An 18,834-nucleotide genomic window follows, 5' to 3' on the forward strand; every position below is an offset into this window, starting at 1 on the left:
ATGCATATTCCAAATTACAGTATGACCATAAGCCCTCTCTCTCAAGTGACCCAGAAGAAGAATGATTTCGAATGGGGCCCTGAGCAGTGACAAGCCTTTGAACAGATTAAACAGGAGATAGTTCATGCAGTAGCCCTTGGGCCAGTCTGGGCAGGACAAGATGTAAAAAACATGCTCTACACCGCAGCCAGGGAGAATGGCCCTACTTGGAGCCTCTGGCAGAAAGCGCCAGGGGAGACCTGAGGTCAGCCCCTGGGGTTTTGGAGTCAGGGATACAGGGGGTCCAAAGCCTGCTATACTCCAACTGAAAAAGAGATATTGGCAGCATATGAAGGGGTTTGAGCTGCTTCAGAAGTGGTTGGTACTGAAGCACGGTTGCTCCTGGCACCCCGACTGCCGGTGCTGGGCTGGATGTTCAAAGGAAACGTCCCCTCTACCCATCATGCAACTGGTGCTACATGGAGTAAATGGGTTGCACTGATCTCCCAGCTGGCTCGAGTAGGAAACCCCAGTCGCCCAGGAATCTTGGAAGTGATCATGGACTGGCCAGAAGGCAAAGATTTTGGATTATCACCAGAGGAGGAGGTGACACGTGCTGAAGAAGCTTCACTGTATAATGAACTGCCAGAAGATGAAAAGCAGTATACCTTGCTCACTGATGGGGCCGGTCGTCTTGTGGGGAAGCACCAGAGATGGAAGGCTGCTGTATGGAGTCCTACACAACAAGTCACAGAAACTGCTGAAGGAGAAGGTGAATTGAGCCAGTTTGCAGAGGTAAAGGCCATCCAGCTGGCCTTAGACACCGCTGAACAGGAAAAGTGGCCAGTGCTCTATCTCTGTGCTGACTCCTGGATGGTGGCAAATGCCTTGTGGGGCTGGCTGCAGCAATGGAAGCAAAGCAACTGGCAGCGCACAGGGAAACCCATCTGGGCTGCCACATTGTGGCAAGATATTGCTGCCCGGGTAGAGAACCTGGTTGTGAAAGTATGTCAGGTGGATGCTCACGTCCCCAGAAGCTGGGCCACTGAAGAACATCGAAACAACCAGCAGGTGGATCAGGCTGCCAAGAGTGAAGTGGCTGAGGTGGATCTGGACTGGCAGCATAAGGATGAATTATTTCTAGCTCGGTGGGCCCATGACACCTCAGGCCATCAAGGGAGAGATGCAACATACAGGTGGGCTCGTGATCGAGGGGTGGACTTGACCATGGACGTTATTGCACAGGTTATCCATGAATGTGAAACATGCGCTGCAATCAAGCAAGCGAAGCGGGTAAAGCCTCCGTGGTATGGGGGACGATGGCTGAAATATAAATATGGGGAGGCCTGGCAAATTGGCTATATCACACTCCCACAAACCCACCAAGGCAAGCGCCATGTGCCTACAATAGTGGAAGCAACCACCACCTGGCTGGAAACGTATCCCGTGGTGGCCCATGCCACCACCCAGAACACTATCCTGGGCTTGGAAAAATAAGTCCTGTGGCGACATGGCACCCCAGAGAGAATTGAGTAGGCAACAGGGCTCACTTCCAAAACAACCTCATAGACACCTGGGCCAAAGGACACAGCATTGAGTGGGTGTATCACATCCCCTATCACGCACCAGCCTCTAAGAAAATCAAAAGATACAATGGACTATTAAAAAACTACACTGAGAGCAAGGGGGGGGTGCAATATTTAAACACTGGGATACACATTTAGCAAAAGCCACCTGGTTAGTCAACACGAGGGGATCTGCCAATCGAGCTGGCCCTGCCGAGTCAGAACACTTACGTGCTGTGAAAGGAGACTGAGTCCCTGTAGTGCACATAAAAAGTATGCTGGGGAAAACAGTCTGGGTTCTTCCTGCCTCAGGCAAAGGCAAACCCATTCATGGGATTGCTTTTGCTCGAGGACCTGGGTGCACTTGGTGGGTGATGCGGGAGGATGGAGAAATCCGATGTGTGCCTCAAGGGGATTTGATTTTGGGCAAAAACAGTCAATGAACTGAATGGCACAATGCGAACTGCTATGTAATATTGTATGTCATCTCTTCTGTGGTTGCTGTATGCCATATCAATGATATCATACTACAAATCTCCCAGTTCATGAAAGATGAACTTTGATGAAACAAGTAAAGTGCAGCAGTGATGGAACGATGACTGACTCGGTATGCAGCAACCCAACACCACACACACCATCTCGCCTACCCTGAAAGACTGATACAGCAGATGGAGCCCAGAGTCATGGACTGGGTGAACTTAATGGACATTTTTATTGACAGTTTACAGGGAAGGTCCATAGACTAAGGGAATGATATCTGTGTATTATGTTAAAGGATGGGAAGGGGAGGGGTGGTGGTTGGTACGGTTGTATTGCGTCGTATGGGACCTGGGCACGGTGTAAATGGTATGGAATAAGGGGTGGAGAATGTGCTGGTTTTGGCTGAGACAGAGTTAATTCTCCTCCATGCGATGCCTATAGTAGTCAGGGACCTTTCCAGCCTCCTGTGCTCTGCCAGGTGGGCGGGAGGCTGGGAGGGGTGGGGCCACAGCCAAGACAACTGGTCAATGAGATGTTCATTCCATACCCTGTGACACCATGACCAGTACATTAATGGGGGCAGTTGGCACACGGAGGAGGGGTGGTGGTTGCAACTCATGGACTGGCGGTGTCAGGTGGTGAGCGGCTGTGTCATGTGCGGTTTGTTTCGGCTGTTCATTCCCCCTACCCCCGGCCCTGGTTTCACGCCCCTCTCGTTTTCCTTTCCATTGCATTATTGTTGCTGTTATTGTTGTTTTTGTTTTAACTATTAAACTGTTCTTATCCCAACCCACGAGCTTTACCCTTCTGATTCTCTCCCCCATCCTGCCGGTGGGGGAGTGAGCGAGCGGCTGTGTGGGGCTCAGTTGCCGGCTAAACCGCAACAGGTAGGCAGATAGGATGTTCTCCCCCATGCTGCTCTTATGGAACAAGCTCTCTTTCTTAATCATGCTAGTCTAAACTAACATGAATTTTGTCCCTTGACTTTCTGTTGGATGTCAAATTACTATTTACTAGTTATATCAAAACATTACTAGTAACATTTTTCTCTACAAATACTAATGTGCATATTGGACATTGCACTAGATTCTGAATGAAGCATGTGAAATGAAAAATGATTCGTAACCTCGGACTAGTGCGTTAAAAGCAATGCAACCAAATACGAAGTCCCTTCAGGACTAAACGCTTTTTACTCTACTGCTTTAACATCCCCTTGAAAGAAGCAAGATGAATGTACTTATTACCATGGATACTGTTTACCAAACTGCAGCTGTAGGGCATGCAGAATCTTATCCTGTGTATCAGCATCACGAACATGAAGAACATTTTCACCTAGATGACAAAAGTTAACATAATAAGCCAGGTGAGCTCCTCAAATTACATTAGAGGTTAAAAACTGCTTTAGAAATGAAGAAATTATTATTTTTGTTTCCAATGAGCAGGAAAGACTCCAGCCAGATTGACATCACTCTTCAGATATATGCTTTCCCCTTGCTCCCAATAAATCAATGGTGACTCCTATGATATGCTGTCATACATTACAAAACACTAGAGAATAGAATGTAGTAGCTTTCAACAGAATTCTATTATTAAATTTAAAATGCACAAATAAAAACATGGGGCGAGTGGCTATTTGTGTTGTATCTGGGTATCTGTGACATACCACTTCCTGAAGTGGTGAAGAGTTCGTATTAAAATTTCACTTTAAAAAAAATAGATATCAAACATCAAACTAGCTATAAAGGAAAACAATTAACTGCCTATTCTGCTAAATGGAATCCACTGCAAATGGAGATATACTTTAACTTGTCTATACATAAAAGCCTCATTATCTTAAAACACACAAGCAGCACTAACACGATACAGGAATAGCCAGCAAAGCTTTAGAATGGATCAAAAATTATGTTGTGCTGATATTGTAAGATGGCCTCTTGTCAAGCATTCTTTGACTTTATCCTGTGGAACAAAAAAACCTCAGAACCCTGAGGAAATTGAAGTAGTTAAACAAACATGTACCTGTTTCTCTTCCTGTCTGACGTGTCCCCAGGTTGATGACAGGTGTACCAAATGCTCCCACCTCTCTGACACCACAACTGCTGTTGCCAATCATACAACCAGCATGAGCAACTAGCTGAATGAACTGGTCAAATGGGACATGCTTCACTGCACGAAAATTGGGATGATGTTCAATGCCCTTCTTCCTCATCACCCGAACCATCTCTTTGCTTCCTACAGAAAAACAAGAGGTTGCATAAATTATTCAAGTTCTATTGTTAAACTGAAAGTCCAAACATGCAAAGGAAGTAATAGCTGTTCATTCAGTTGCCAGCTCTGAGTTGTTTTTGTTCCCTTTTTATCCTCCCAGTGTAAGTCGCAGAGCTGGGCATCTAAGCCTAATTTTGATCCCAAAATCAACTGCAAAAGCATTTTTGTAGTTTTTAGTTTCTTTAAGAGGCACTAATATTGCTTCTATATGTCACATGGTTTCCCTTCATCTTCTTCCCCACAATGAAAAGCTGATATGTCCTCCAGCAATATGCACGTGGAGCTGTAGCAGATGCACACTTGATGCTGAAACCATCCAGCTATTTCCATCTGGCTGGAGGGTCTGGAATAAAAGCACTCCAAAAGAACCAATGTATGCTTTAAAGACAATCTGTTATGTGTTCCTCTGCATGAAGGTATTTTACTCACCTGCGTCCACATTAGGGAATAGAACAAGTGTTCTCTTGTTGAAGGAGATGAGTGCATCTAGTGTCAGCTCAAACATCTTTATGGAATGTTTAATATCTGTGGTTACAGGATGTTGCAGAGCAACTATATAATCTCTTGTTTTGACATCTTCACCTGTCCAAATGGAGCCCAAGAAGTTTTTCTTATTGGTATAGAATAATAAGAGGATATACTTTTGAAACTACCAGTGTGAAAGCCTCAACAGTCAAGGCACTGAATGGGATATCTAACACATAAATTTCAATGCTACAGTAAAACTCAAGGGAGTACCAGGATGATCTAGCTTGTTATTTGCCTCTCTAAGCAAGTCTTGTAACTTTAGGGACCATTAACTAAACCCCAACAAACTGTTAACTTGCAGGCTGACATCTAAAGCTTTGCAGACCAGGGTCAAGAGCCTATTTTCACACCTGTGTAAATCTGGAATAACATGAAAGCCCTGAAGCTGCTCAGGTTTTCTGTCAGTTCTCCACCCTCAAGCAAAGACTTCACTCCCATTGCTTTAAAAAAGTCAGTCATGCTTGTTTTAGTGTATTTGATAAAAAAAGTTTATCTGCAAAATATTCACCTACTGATCTACGCATATTCCAGCTTCCAACTACACAGGTTAATGTGCCATATAGGAGATTGCTTTGTAAAAATAAAAAGTAACACAAACCCCACAGTTTACAGGAATTATTTGTAAGTAAATGAACATGAAACACCAAAAGCCTTTGGCATGTTGCCCTGTTGCAGTACGTTCCCCAAAAGAATGTTCATAATATAAGTTCCCTCTGATTTTTTTGATTAGCCCTGAATAGCTCTGATTCTATTAAAATACATCCTTTACATGAAAATAACTGTTCACGTGAGACTATTGTTTTTAAATTGTTCAGCTCAGAAAAATTACCCATTTAAGGAATAATGGTTTTTTATTTGGCAAAAGGACTGGATGTGTTTACTAGGACAGATTTGTAGCTTTCCAGCTGCACATGGTAAAACACAGATCAAAAGAAAATTTAGAAAGAAAGAAATACTAGACACTACTACTAAACACACTAATTTTTTGAGAAGAAGCTACTTGATAATCATCTGCAATTAAGCAAATTTAAACTTAATAGCAATAAGTCCATCTGTTTCTTTCCTGTACTTTTCTCAGAGCCACTGGTCAACAGATCCTACAGACTGATAACCTATTGAGTTTGTCTACTGTTGAAAGGTGTGAAAAACATAAAAAGTGGACTGCTCACCTAGCCACATGCGTATAATACTCATGTAGTCCTTATTTTTGGCAGAGAGAAGCTTGTCATATGAGGGACAGCCTGCTAAAAGGATGCGGTCATGGTCTTCACACATGGCTATCAAATGTTGTTCTGCGCTCCTTGTGCAGCACACGTGGTAATGGGCCAGTTTGGTTATAGCGTGTCTGATAGAGTCATCAATGGTCCCACTGACTTCCCCACCTTCAATGTGAAGAATGCGGATATTCATCAGGGCTGCAGATGTGGCCAGGGCCAAAGCATCAAATCTGTCCCCGTGAACTATCATTATGTCAGGTTTCAGGCGGTTCAGGACATCTGGTAACTTGACTAATGCAAGGCCCACTGACTCCACCATAGCTGCCTCATCCTCCCCTCTCACAATGGTGTGCAATCTTGTATGAATATCGAAGTCATCTTGTTCAATCATACGATAGGTATTACTGAAGATAAGACAAAAAGGATTACACGTAAATACAACTTGGTTTTATGGCAACATAGTGTGACATAATTGCATATTAGAATAGTCGTACTGGGTTTGAACAAAGGCCTGCTTATCACATCTCCTTCATGGAGGATCTAGTTTCCAAGACTTTAATAGAATGTCCTCATCCTTATGAGTATCTTCCCTCATACTCCAAGCATGAAGTTTTTCTAGACACCTTTAACGAGGAGCCTTGCTGAACATTTTCCGGAAACCCTGAGAAATCAAACTCTCTGCTTGTGTGTTTGCAGAGACTTCCAGAGAATAGATATGGCATGATTTCCTTTCAGGAAAGGTATTTTGACCCCTCACCATATATCAACTCTGCTGGACAAATGTATAAATACAACAGATACGATGCAAAGCTTTATGTTTCTTTTATGTTCAAGGAAAACATCTAGCAGATAGAATCCTTTTTTCAGATTCTGTATTTGAGTTGCATCAAGACTTATATAATCCCAGACTTAAGGTCTTAAGTTCAAAGGAAACAGGCTTCCACACTAAAGAAAAAAGTTCTTCCACACATAATACCAGCTTCATTCCATATTGAGAAAGTTAAACCATTCCTTGAATACTGAGAATTGTTACTGTTTACAGTTACATATCTGAAATATGAAAGACCACACAGCTCTATAAGACTACTTGTCTGTCACATTCACTAAACCTGACCTAAGTAGTCTGCAGGCTCTGACTGGAATAAGAGAGAAAAAACCCAGAAGTTATCCAGTTTTGTCTTCAACACATTCACTGTCTTATTCAAAGGATTACACTTTTAAACTGATTTGAATCAGAGTTAATTTTAATTAAATCTGCTATTCACATTCTGCAAACGAATATCTCATGATCTGCAAGCTCAGCTAAGATAGCAAAGACTTCATAAAGTGCTGCAGCTCAGGTAAAGAAACAATCTCCATCCTGCGTAACTGAAGAAAATCCTATCTATCTACTCAATTCTGCTTACTGCTGTAACAACGGGATATATTCCTACAAGTAACTTGTCAAGTAATTTGTTTTTTTAAAAAGGCAAATGCTTTTCGTGTAACTGAGTGAAGCAGCTCAGATTTTTATAGCATAAACTGGATTACATTTCCAACTCATTTCACAATCACCCTTCATAGACCTGTCTTTTTCCCTACTATGTCCATTTATTTCAAAAAGCTTTCTTCTCTTTTCTTCTATATTCTTTCCTTTCTGAAAGGTCAAAATCTAGGGAATAAACAAGACTGCAGTGTTGGTGTTTGTTTCTTTTACTGTCATCCAAATGTTTCCGTAAGAAACATTTCACAAGATCACCATCCTCTGAGTTCTGCTAATGTCAAATACCCTACTCAAATCACTGGAACACACATCTTTTGAGAACCCACTAATTCTCTGGGATCCCCCAGATTAAGGAGTGCAGGGCTAGGTCCTGACAAAAAAACCTATGCAGTACCAGCCTTTAAGAATACTTATAACAAAGCAACTAAACAGAAACATTTGAGAGACCAAAATCTCTATTGCTTTGGGGATTACAAACCATTTACGAGAGAGAGACAGGTGTTAAATACCTTGAAACTGGAAAAGTAGCATTTCATATTACTTTGCACAAGTCTTGCAGACAGCAAAGGCTTCAGGACTACAGAAAAACCAGGGCCATGTTTCTCCTCCTCAGCAAATGAATTGGGATTACCTTATTGCTCCAGTCAGACAGGACGCAATTCAACATGCTAACCTGGCACAAGTTTGATTGGGTTATTTGTTGGTTTGGTTTTTTTTTTTTAATCAGGTTAGTTTTGTGGTGTTGAATTCACCTTGCCATGTCAGGTTATTAGATGGAAACAATGTCCAGTACACAGCAGGGAACAGAGCACTATACTGAGAATGGGCAGCAGTCTTAGTAGTTTGAGACAATACAACTTCCTCACACCCTAAGTTATAAAGTGCCAACATACCTTGTTGGAAAGCACAAAAAGTGTCTTTACTTGAAGTTATGCATCACATTTCTAAAAGCTCAACAATGCTGATACGCTGCAAGCCTTACGCTAAAGTCTGATTTTGACTTGCGAAGTGTGTTTTTTCCTATCTATTTCACTTACTGGGCCCAATCTGGTAAATGCAGTCTGCAAAAAACAGCCTGAGCAAAACCAACCCAACAATAACCACAACCTCAGCGAGAACATGCATGCTGTTCTTTCTGCCTTTTCTCCAGCAAACAGGAGAATATTCATCCAGGACATGGGAAGTCCTTCCAGAGGAAGCGATTTGGACCAAGACATTCCATCGATGCAGGCAGGCCATCTAAGTGCTTACTTAGAGGGTGTTAGGGAGGGGACCGACCCTAATCTCTCCTGCGGAACCATATCTAAATATATTTGTTTGTTTTGTCAGAAAAAGACAATCACCTTTTGCTTCCTCCACAGTCCTGGAAGTAAGAACTAACAGTATTCCCCTGGGATATGAAATATATAAGCACTTTCTCCAACAACTACACAAAGCGAAAGAGCTGCAACCAAAAATGAAGATTATCTTTTCTCTGTGAAAATTAAAAACTGTAGCACATTTTCATTCAATAATCACCAGATTCTCAGGAAAATCTGAATGAATTGAGTTTCTCACTTCATATAGCCTGTGATCCTGTTGAATATCTCAGTTACACCATTTACCCAAGACTTTCTAAAATTCCAAGGTTGGTTGAAAAAAATACAGAAAAATGCAATATCAGAAGGAGCTGCAAAATTAAATAAAATCTGAAAAAAACCCTAAAATTTTGTTGCGTACATTCATGATGACAAGGATTTTGCTACCTAACATTCATGATGTTATCACTAACACCCCAGAAACATACTGACAGATACAAATATTCACCTTACCCATAATCATCAATCAGGTGGGAACCAAGCACTACGACATCAAGCTCAAAGAACTGTGGTTCTGCCTTAATACCAAACATAATGGGAGCTAATTTTGAATAATCAGCACGGTTGCAAGTAGCAACACAAACACGAAGTTTGTGGTTGTTTCCATTCTTCTCCATGACTTCCTTTTGTTTCTGTTTTGAAAGATTCTTGAAATACACTTCCTGAAATAACAGGGGGGTGGGGGGAAAGAAGCAGCATTAATAATGGTCTTTATAGCAAGTAAACGGTACACTTCATGAACAGCATACACAAGCGCAGCCCACAATTGCGGACACATACTAACTCATCTATTGATAAAAGACAACTGATACCTTACAGAACCTATTATTAGAAGATCTTAGAAAAGGGCTTTTTTTTTTTTTATAAAACTAACTTAATTTTAATACCTCTATTTATATAAATAATATATAAAAATTCTATATAAAGAGTATTTAGGTATTATGAAGCTCAACTATAATTAAACAGTAAAATGACCTTTTCCTGTTCAGATGGAAACTTCTGTATAAGTGGAAAAATCATTGGTACCTTAGTAAATGAAAGAAAAATAAAATCTCATATTCCAAAATGACACAATGGAACAAACGGCTAAAAGACACATCCACTGACAGACTCTGTAAACAACAAGAGAAAGTTTTTGCCCCAGTCGGTTCATGCACCTGTTAAACATACTTTGGTGAAGGTAAAGTGAGTTAAACATTGACTTCTAAACCCTTCCATACTATTTTGCAGGCCAAAGTACATAAAGATATTCAACAATACAATATCAGGTTACAATAAGAAAGCAACTTTTGGAGACAAGTAGACAAAAAAGGATGATGATTATCATCAGGCAATTTGGAGGCTATTGGAAAATAAAAAGTGTTTCTAACAACTGAATGTCATAGAAACAGTATTTTCACAAACAACATCAACAATTACTGTAATAAAATGCTTCCTCTAGTCCAATTTTACAGCTTGTTTAGTAGCTGATAAAACTATATAACAACTTTAATGGTTACCTCTCCTCTTTTTACTGTTTTGCCTTGCTGGTGTTTTTTTTTTTTCACTTAGCAATTAGAAAAAACATTTTAGAGAAAAAGAAAAGCCTATTAAAAAAAGGATACAGCAATAACTCCCCTAAAATAACCCAAATTTCCTCTCCCCCCAGACAGAAACTACTAAGTTGGTAGTAGAGAGTATCAGGCCAGGTATTTATAAGTTTTTCGTTGTTCTCCTTCTAAAAATAACTGGATTTTAAGTAAGTACCATCCTTTTGGTATGAAATCTAACATTATGTCAGATTTTTACTCCAGTTTAATGGCAAGTAAACTTTTTCCAGATTAATGCACAAGGATTGCTCGTCTCTGACTTAGAGCAGTATCAATCTCTACTGGTTTTGACAGCTAGAGAAGCTCTTTCTGGGAAGCTGCTATGCAAGCATGACAATACTGACATCCAATGTTATGCATCTTTTATATTACATTTAATCTTCTTTCAGTAAATTTTTAAAAGAAAGGCTATTGTGGCATCCCACTCTTATGAAACTTGAAAAAAATCAGGAACTTTTCAAAGATCTCCCTATCTTTAACACAGATCAGTTTAGGTTTTATCACACATAACGAAACAATGTTTTAGTATAATAATCATGTTAGGGGGATCAGGAATCTACCCCTCGTCGTCAAAGGTAAGGGACATTTCTAGTCTCCACTTGCAATCCATTATGGCTCTGCAAAACTATGACTGGCAGTGATGTTTTTTCTAGCTTAATTCCAACAATCCTGATTCCCAAGAGAGCAGTTTACCTTTCAGAATGAAACTGAAGTGGCAAAAAGCAAAGATGGCTGCCATGACTAAGCTCATAAGAAATGGCCTTTCTCATTTACTCAAACAAAGCAGCTACGGCTATGCCAACCAACTTCAGTAGAATAGATACAGCCTGGAACTTCAGCATTTGAATCCTATCATAACAAATAAAGCTGAGTCCCATGGATTCAGTCATAAAGTAATAGATACTATTTGACTTACATTGAGCCCCTTGATTTGAAATTATACTTGAACCTTACTTCAAAAGTAGTATGTTAATTAATCACTGTTGTACACTTTCAAAGGGTCAGATGATAATCCTTCAGGCAAATTAATTATTTCCTTATGCTGAAAACATCTGCAGTTATGTACGTAAATGATGGCTGTTTTAATTCAAGCTTGTCTTTCTTTTTGTCCAATAGATCTGAAAGATTTTAAATGGATGTAAGAAATTCAGTACCTCATGTTGAAAATTTAGAAAGAATACTTTGCAGGATTTTTGATACTGTATAAAGGTGGGTCAGAAAGCATGTTATGCTGTATCACTGAGTGAAACCTGAGACCACATTAGCTAGATTCAGATTTATCAGAACCACTGCTTTCTCATTTCTAAAATGGAGACGGTTGGAGATGGTTCTGAGCAGGACATCCTGTCACTGAATATGTAAAACCAGCTACTAAATCAAATAAAATAATGCTTAATATGTGAAGGACACTTCTGAGATCCCTATACACTTGTCTTTCAAACTGCATGAATAATGTTAGTGTAGTTAGAAGCAAACCTCTCACAAGCTTCTTCAGGTCAGCCACTGTTGCACACATACTCCATACTATATAAACTGAGATGACAAAGTAAAAGGGCACAGAATAAGGAAGCGACAAAAGTGAGTTTACCAGAAGCCTGCTACTCCGAGTCACCTGCCTGAGCAAGAACCATCACTCTGCCTAATCGGTTATCTTTTCATTTATGCAAATCAGGCTTTTAAGAAGCAGAATGGTTTTCTGTACTCCTTAGCCTTCAAGCAACATCTAAAATTCTAGAATCCTTCAAAGCAACAGAAAATACCATCTCCTAAAATAATAAGTCTGTAAGTAATTTAAAAAAATATTTTGTGGTTCACATTAACTACAGATCTACCAGAACTGAATCACTAGATCACACATTTTTGTTGCCACACAGATCACACTCAATTACAGCTGCTATTGGCTGCAAAAATGGTCTCTTGAAATAATTTCAGAGATAGATGAGGAGATGCTTCAAAGGCATATGAACTGACCAGAACCAAAAGCAATTCATACTGTTTGTGCATTTCAACTTCTGTTAACATTAGGTTTCAGTAAACCCCAAAGCAGAATTATTTTTAGTACTGCCTCAAACCTTTGTACCACAACTAACTGAAAAAGTTGCAAGTAAGCTTCACACAGGCTTTGGTGCATATGCAGTTTCTCTACTGGTGTCAGTCTTAACACGTATTTTTCTGAAGAACCAAAACATTTACGCTAGCAAAAGAACACGTGTATACACCCACACCTACGCCATTCTCTTTATTCCCTCAGAAGACTCGTGCACACCTCTCCATCTGCAGGAATTACAGAACCCTGCATCTCCCCAGCACACGCACACGGGCCTTGGCACAGCCATTTCCGCTAAACCCCAGAGCCCACCCGCGCACACACCACCCCCGCAGGCCCACGGGCTTCATGCCCCTCCGCACACGTGTGCGCAGGCCCTGCCCGCCTCGCCCCGCACCCACCCTCGCAGCAGTGCCCATGCGCATGCGCCCTCCTCCCCCCACCGCTGCCCGCGACACCGCCCACGCGCAGCGGGGGCAGCACTTCCCGCCCGATGACGCGCCGGCGCCGGGGCGCTGACACCGGCGGCTCTGCAGAGCTCCGGCCGCCGCCCCACCCGGGCTGTTAGCCCGTGCCGCGCGCCCCTCCCCGCCCAGCAGCACGACCTGAGCGACCCCGGTCCCTCTGGGTGCCCGGACACCCCGCGTAGGTCGAGCCGAGCCGAGCCGGCGCGGCGCCGCACCGCGATCACCTCGCCCCGCACCGAGGCCGCAGCGGCGGCGCAGAAGCCCGGAGCATCAAAGACCAAGCCGGCGCGAAGGCCCCGCCCCCAGCAGGGCGGTCCCGCCCCGCCCGCCTCCGCGGGGTGCTGGGCGGGCCTCGCTGCGGCGCGCGCTGCCCCCGCCGCCTGGGGCTCGGAGCCTCCCGTGCGCGCCTGGCACCGGGCACCGCCCGCCCCCGGCGTGCTCAGAGTCGGCCTGCTCGGGCAGGAGCCGCGAGCAGCGTCGCGGTGGCCATCTCCCTTTGGAGGTGCTGAGCACGGGGGCTGTCCGTGGTGGTGTCTGCAGGGTCACGTGGCCGTTCGCCTTCACAACGAGGAACCGCACCCTGTGTCAGGACAGCGGTTTGTATGTGGAATAAACCTGGTGCAGTACTCATCAAAGCAATCCAGTTAAAACTGCTGAATGATCTTACAGGCTTAGTGGGGATTACCATCGTGTTAAGAGCTTTTAAAATGAGGGCTGTCTAGAAACGTATGAACTGTGAGGTTGCCTGTAGGAGATGAAAAGCGAGGACAGGAACAGCCCACAGCAATGCATGGAAGAATATAAGAAGGTTGCCTGAACTTGCAGGCTGTGAGGAACTATAGCCTGCTACAGAGCACCTGCCCTGTAGCTCACAAAGAGTTTCTGGGCGTGATGCAGAATTATGTGACTTTGGGGTTAATTCGGCCAAGAATGCCAGCATCTCCTTAAATCCTGTTGACTTCATTGGCATGTGACACAATCAAGAAAGCTGTTATATGAGCTGTCAAGTATTGCTGATCATCGGTGTGTTTTGGTTGATTGGAAGAGTGATGTGTTTTGTTTTGTCACACTGGATGTGTTTTGGGGACAAAGTGGTCTCTTATTAGTGGGATTACTGTGACTTGGATCCTGGTTCAATACCCCAGGCACCATGTGTAACAACAGCAAGCTATGCCCACTATTTTTTGGTATGGAAGCACCTAAATGTTTGGGTAGCTAGTGTCACACAACTCTAGCAAAATGAGAATTCCTCTCGCATTTTTCTCCCCCTGATAGATATCATATTTGTGCGGCTGAAACCTGACAGCCTGATGTGGTAGGGCCAGCACCTGCACTCTGACAATAGTTTTTCAGCCCAAACTGTATCTTTGCTCACACATATCTGATGTGTCTCGAATCCCTTCTGCTTTTGCCTCTACTTCTCAGAAAAATTAGCCTTAATAGTGACTCCTGTGTCTGACATACCTGGAAAAAAAACACAGATGCAAGGAATGGAAATGGTTGCATTCCTGTCCTTTACTAGGGAGAAAAAGTTGACTTTTCTAGCAGTTAGGAATATTTGCTTAGAAAGGCTTTGAGGAACAAATACTTAAGTCTTCAACTAAAAAAAGATCTTGAATAGGAATTATTGAAATGTAATCTAAAAAGTAAAGTAAAAAGCCTTTAAGACTTGCCCTAGTGGATTTAAAAGTTTGAACTGTTTCCCAAGAGAAACAGAAAGAACATCTTACGGTGGCATTCATAAAATCCTCAGACAGCTGTGGTCCAATGAGTCATAGCTCCTCAAAGCCTCAGTGTTTTCAGAATATTGCAGCACACCCACTTCTCAAATTACAGGGGATCTTAACCTGAAATACTGACCAGTGGTACTAATAGCAACTGGAAAGCACCTTAGGTTCAATTCATGTCCTGCTTAAGTTGTTTTCATTGTTCTCTGCATCACTAGATTTTCTTTGTGCATACTGCACATTGCTTAAAATCCTGTGTGCATTCTGGAAATGTCATTATAAGTAACTTTGAATTATCTCCGGTAAATGCTTTCGGGTTATCATAAGCTCTCCAGTATATCTATAGGTGGTTTCACCGAAACAAAATGCTGAGGAAGAGCCTGAATCATATCTGAGCATAAAAATGTGTATATATTTACAAATTTGGAATTATACTAATACTTTTGCAGCTATAAGCAACTGCATTGAAAGTTAATTATTCTTACAGCAGTATGAGTGCATCGCTTGATGTATTTTTTCCTGAAATGTTTCAATGGTGTTTCAGCATCTTGCAGCACAAGCTTCAGAAGACGGGAAAATTTATGCTCTTTTTTTGTTACTTCTCACCCACAGACCTTACATATTATATAAATAGGATGAAGTTTGTCTTGTGTTACTGTCCCAAGTCTCTCCAGCAGAGACAAATGCTATCCAGAAAGATGAGATGGGAGGAGAAGCCTCAGCCCATAATCTTGCCTGCTGCCGTACCCTTTGCTGCTCAAAATCTCCAATGACACTGTGATGGCCTCCTGTCCTAGCCAAGCCTAGGGGCAGTACTGGGGCTCATTAGAGGAGTAGGGTCTCAGTGTTCGCGTTAATTCATTGGCCTTCTCCTCATCAAAAAGCTATGCAGCAGTGGTAAAAGCCCTGTAGGGACAAAATGGACATTAATACACGAAGTGCTGGGAAATACTGGAAATGAGGAGCTTACTTCTTTCTAGAGAGATCATGATGCTTAAGATTTGAACAGAAGGACCAAGATCATCTGGTTTGGTTTGCAGCTGGCTCAAAGATCATACTCTTTGGAAACCCATCCTGAAAGATACTAAATTGTGGTCTGACAAGGGATTTGTCATTGCGTGACTGTCCAGGAAGTGGATAGTGTGCACAGTCAGTAGCACTGTGATCTTTGCACTGGGGCTAAGCATCACGTTGCTTCTTCCTTCCTGAAAGCAAAGGAATGTCTTTTTAAATCAACATCGACATGAGGTGGAGCTTTAATTACGTCTTCCCTTAACTTTTCATTTACATCTATTTTATTTATGTCAAAACCAGTTGCTGAGTGTAAGAAAGTGAAAACTTAGCTGATTTTCAGAAGGAACTAGAAGCAGCTGTCCATGTCAATTCTGTACTGTCCAGCCTAGGTTGGGGTCAGTCTTGTGATGGAATTCTTCCTCTTACTGTGCTGATGGCCTGTGCTGTGCTTCTAAACGCCTTGATCAGCAGTCAACATGGTTTACTTAAAACAGCTTGGGGTATGTTCCAACAGGAATGAGTAAAGCCACTGTACATACTCAAGAGTATTTGGACAAAAGCCAGTGAGGAATCAACTTGATTGGAAGCTGTCGTCACTAGGTAAGAACAGTGGGTAAGTCTGCCAAATACCAGATCCCATTTTCCACCTCAGCTACAGGTGGGAGAGTTATTTGTTATGCGTACTTGGTTGAGGAAACCATGCAGAATTAACAGCCAGGTTATCTGGATGCAAATGAATCTCATATGTGAAAGACCGGAAAGCAAATTCTGCTAAGCTATCTCAGTTCTGGTCACTTTGGGCTTTTGTCACAATAACAAGTTGTTTATATTTCTTAAAAGAGGCAAGTTTGCAAGAGTGAGCTTAATTCTCTATGCAGCTTTCAGTGGAAGCTAAACCGAAGTTGTTTCTGCTTCATTCCTACTAGATTATCACAATTTTAAAGATGCAAGATACCAAAATTACCATGTACCAGTGGTGCTGTGGCTCTAACCTTCTCTCCTGATCTGCACCATGCAGCCCTCTGCCCTCACTCCAGTCTTTCTTTCAGCAGGTGCAAAGAGACTAAGAGCAGATTGTGTTGTCTGTCCAGAGAGGAGCAGCTGTGCATGTGGGTCTTGTGGAGGCTTGTGAACTCTAACAAAGGTGCAAGAGCTGTGCCATCTTGGAGCAGGAAGTCCAACAGGCCAGAAGTTGGGAGAAAGGGAGAGGAGGAGCCAGAAATTATAATCTAGTGATAAGTGTGCCTAATTTTTCCACTTAAAATTGACATACGGTGTTGAAAAGAAAGGTAAATGGCTGGCAGTAAGGAAGAATACTGCATCAAACTCTGGCCTCTTCTCAGTATTAATAAATACCTCTGTTGCAGACAGGTCTAGAAGTTGCTATTTGCTCTTCTTGTCCAACTAGCATCTTTTTTTTTTACACCTTCTTATCCCTTCTGAGGCTCTACACCGTCCTACTTGCACGCAGCTGTGTTTTCAATGTGACTGTCGGCTGACAAATATTTGAAATATGTCTTCACTGGTAATTCCTAACTTCTAGTTTTAAGGGGTAACAATGCTACTACATAATTACAAAAAAAAAAATCTGTTAAGCAGAGATCTGATGCAGGACTAAAGAATGATAATAGTAAACATGTATTTACATCTTTTTTCCATATTAAAAGAATATTTGTGTGTAGTTTGTGGACTTTTACTTTGGCTATTAAAAGCACTATGACAAAAACGCGATGAAAGAAGAAAATGTAATTGAAAAGGTGGTGAAAGCACAAAACATATAGTCAGTTTACAGTTTCTAAGACAGATAAGGGAATTTTGAGAGACAGAGAATATAAAATGAGCAAAAGTGCAGCTGTAGCTGTCACTAAACTCAGGGTAAATCCTCCTGTCTTTGCACCTTGTAACACAATAGGTATCGTTAACTGAGTTATTCAAATGTCTTCTTTAATCATGTGACTTTTGCAGCAATCTTAAATCCTAAACTATTACATTTCCATTACATTTACATTACTATTACTATGACATTAAATCCTAAACTATTTCCAGAAACAATTTCATATTTTTCATTGGAAAAAGCTTGCAGAGATGTAATGGAAGGCTCAAAAGCCAGTCAAAGCACAGGGTTTTCTGTATCAGGCATTACACAGAAGTTTGTCTTTGTTTTTAATTCGGGGTCAAGGATAAAATGTCCTCATTTTTTGTTTAGAGTATGTATAGCCCTTATTTTCATTACCAGCAATCCCCAGAAATTGTTTTGGTTTTCCAATCAAGAAACAGAAGTCAACGAAAAGGAAAATCAAGCACACAGTTTTAAAAGAGGTACTATCTCTAAACGTAAAGAAATCCTTCAACCAACAAACCTTCTGTAAATGTGCTTTACTTGGACAGGAAACCAGGACCTTGTATATGATGAAGAGCAGACCTTTGGAGTTTGGGATGACATTTAGGAAAGAAAAAACCCCCCACATGTTAAATGGCCATTTACTTCTTTTTGATACTTATCTGGAAAAAAAGTCATATGAAGAGCATCTGAGTCTGCTGTTATTCTGACTTAACTTTTAGGACTCAGCTGGATTTGCTATCCATGTTCATTAAAGCTTTGATGTAGTACTGGCTGTTTTAATGAAAGATGGTCCAGAATTACAAAGAAATAAAAGCAACTGCTAAAATACTTCCTGATTTTGCAGGAAGGGCAAGTCCCTTGATAGACATTCTAACTCCAACGTGCATGTCCGTAGGCTATGCTGAGTCCCTCTGGGAAAGACCATGCACCATTGAGAGACAAGCAGTCTGTTTTCCCAAGGCCTTCTATGTGCCAAGATGTAGGAGGTTACTCAAAATCATGTGGTTACAGATCATCTTCTGACTGTCCTGGCTGCTGAGAAAGTATTATTAGAAACTCTGCCTGAATATCCCTGCCGTTTGGCAAGTGAGACTCCATGTTGTGAGAGGCTCTCCCTCTAACTTTTCCTGTCCTTTTCTGAAACCTCCTGGTGTATCTCTGAAATGCAGTTGTGAAGTACTGACATTGTGTAGCATGCTCTTATGCCTGTATTTTCTCATACAAAGTTCTATGAGCCATGTTAATCTTTTACAATGAAATTGTAAGAGAAAT

At 41.8% G+C, this 18,834-nt stretch overlaps 1 protein-coding gene and 1 long non-coding RNA gene across 4 annotated transcripts in view; one reads left to right on the forward strand and one right to left on the reverse strand.

Moving 5' to 3' along the window:
- Positions 1 to 18,834, reverse strand: part of GNE (glucosamine (UDP-N-acetyl)-2-epimerase/N-acetylmannosamine kinase) — a 36,124-nt gene that overhangs the window by 15,006 nt on the left and 2,284 nt on the right. Inside the window, exons 1-6 of one of the 3 annotated variants that reach the window (XM_075079195.1) lie at positions 13,117 to 13,276; positions 9,329 to 9,537; positions 5,987 to 6,438; positions 4,719 to 4,871; positions 4,041 to 4,253; positions 3,269 to 3,356 (exon numbers count right to left, since the gene is read on the reverse strand). In XM_075079195.1, coding sequence (XP_074935296.1) covers positions 3,269 to 3,356; positions 4,041 to 4,253; positions 4,719 to 4,871; positions 5,987 to 6,438; positions 9,329 to 9,492 — 1,070 coding nt within the window. In that variant the 5' untranslated portion in view covers positions 9,493 to 9,537; positions 13,117 to 13,276. Of the gene's footprint in view, positions 1 to 3,268; positions 3,357 to 4,040; positions 4,254 to 4,718; positions 4,872 to 5,986; positions 6,439 to 9,328; positions 9,538 to 11,418; positions 11,571 to 13,116; positions 13,277 to 18,834 lie in introns of those variants that run through there. The other 2 variants (XM_075079196.1, XM_075079194.1) reach the window with 2 other exon arrangements.
- Positions 13,248 to 18,390, forward strand: LOC142050514 (uncharacterized). Its single transcript, XR_012658049.1, has 2 exons — positions 13,248 to 16,319; positions 16,769 to 18,390. It is a non-coding gene; the product is annotated as an uncharacterized LOC142050514 (long non-coding RNA).

The sequence above is a fragment of the Phalacrocorax aristotelis genome, chromosome Z (assembly GCF_949628215.1).
Source record: "Phalacrocorax aristotelis chromosome Z, bGulAri2.1, whole genome shotgun sequence".
NCBI classification, from domain to species: domain Eukaryota; kingdom Metazoa; phylum Chordata; class Aves; order Suliformes; family Phalacrocoracidae; genus Phalacrocorax; species Phalacrocorax aristotelis.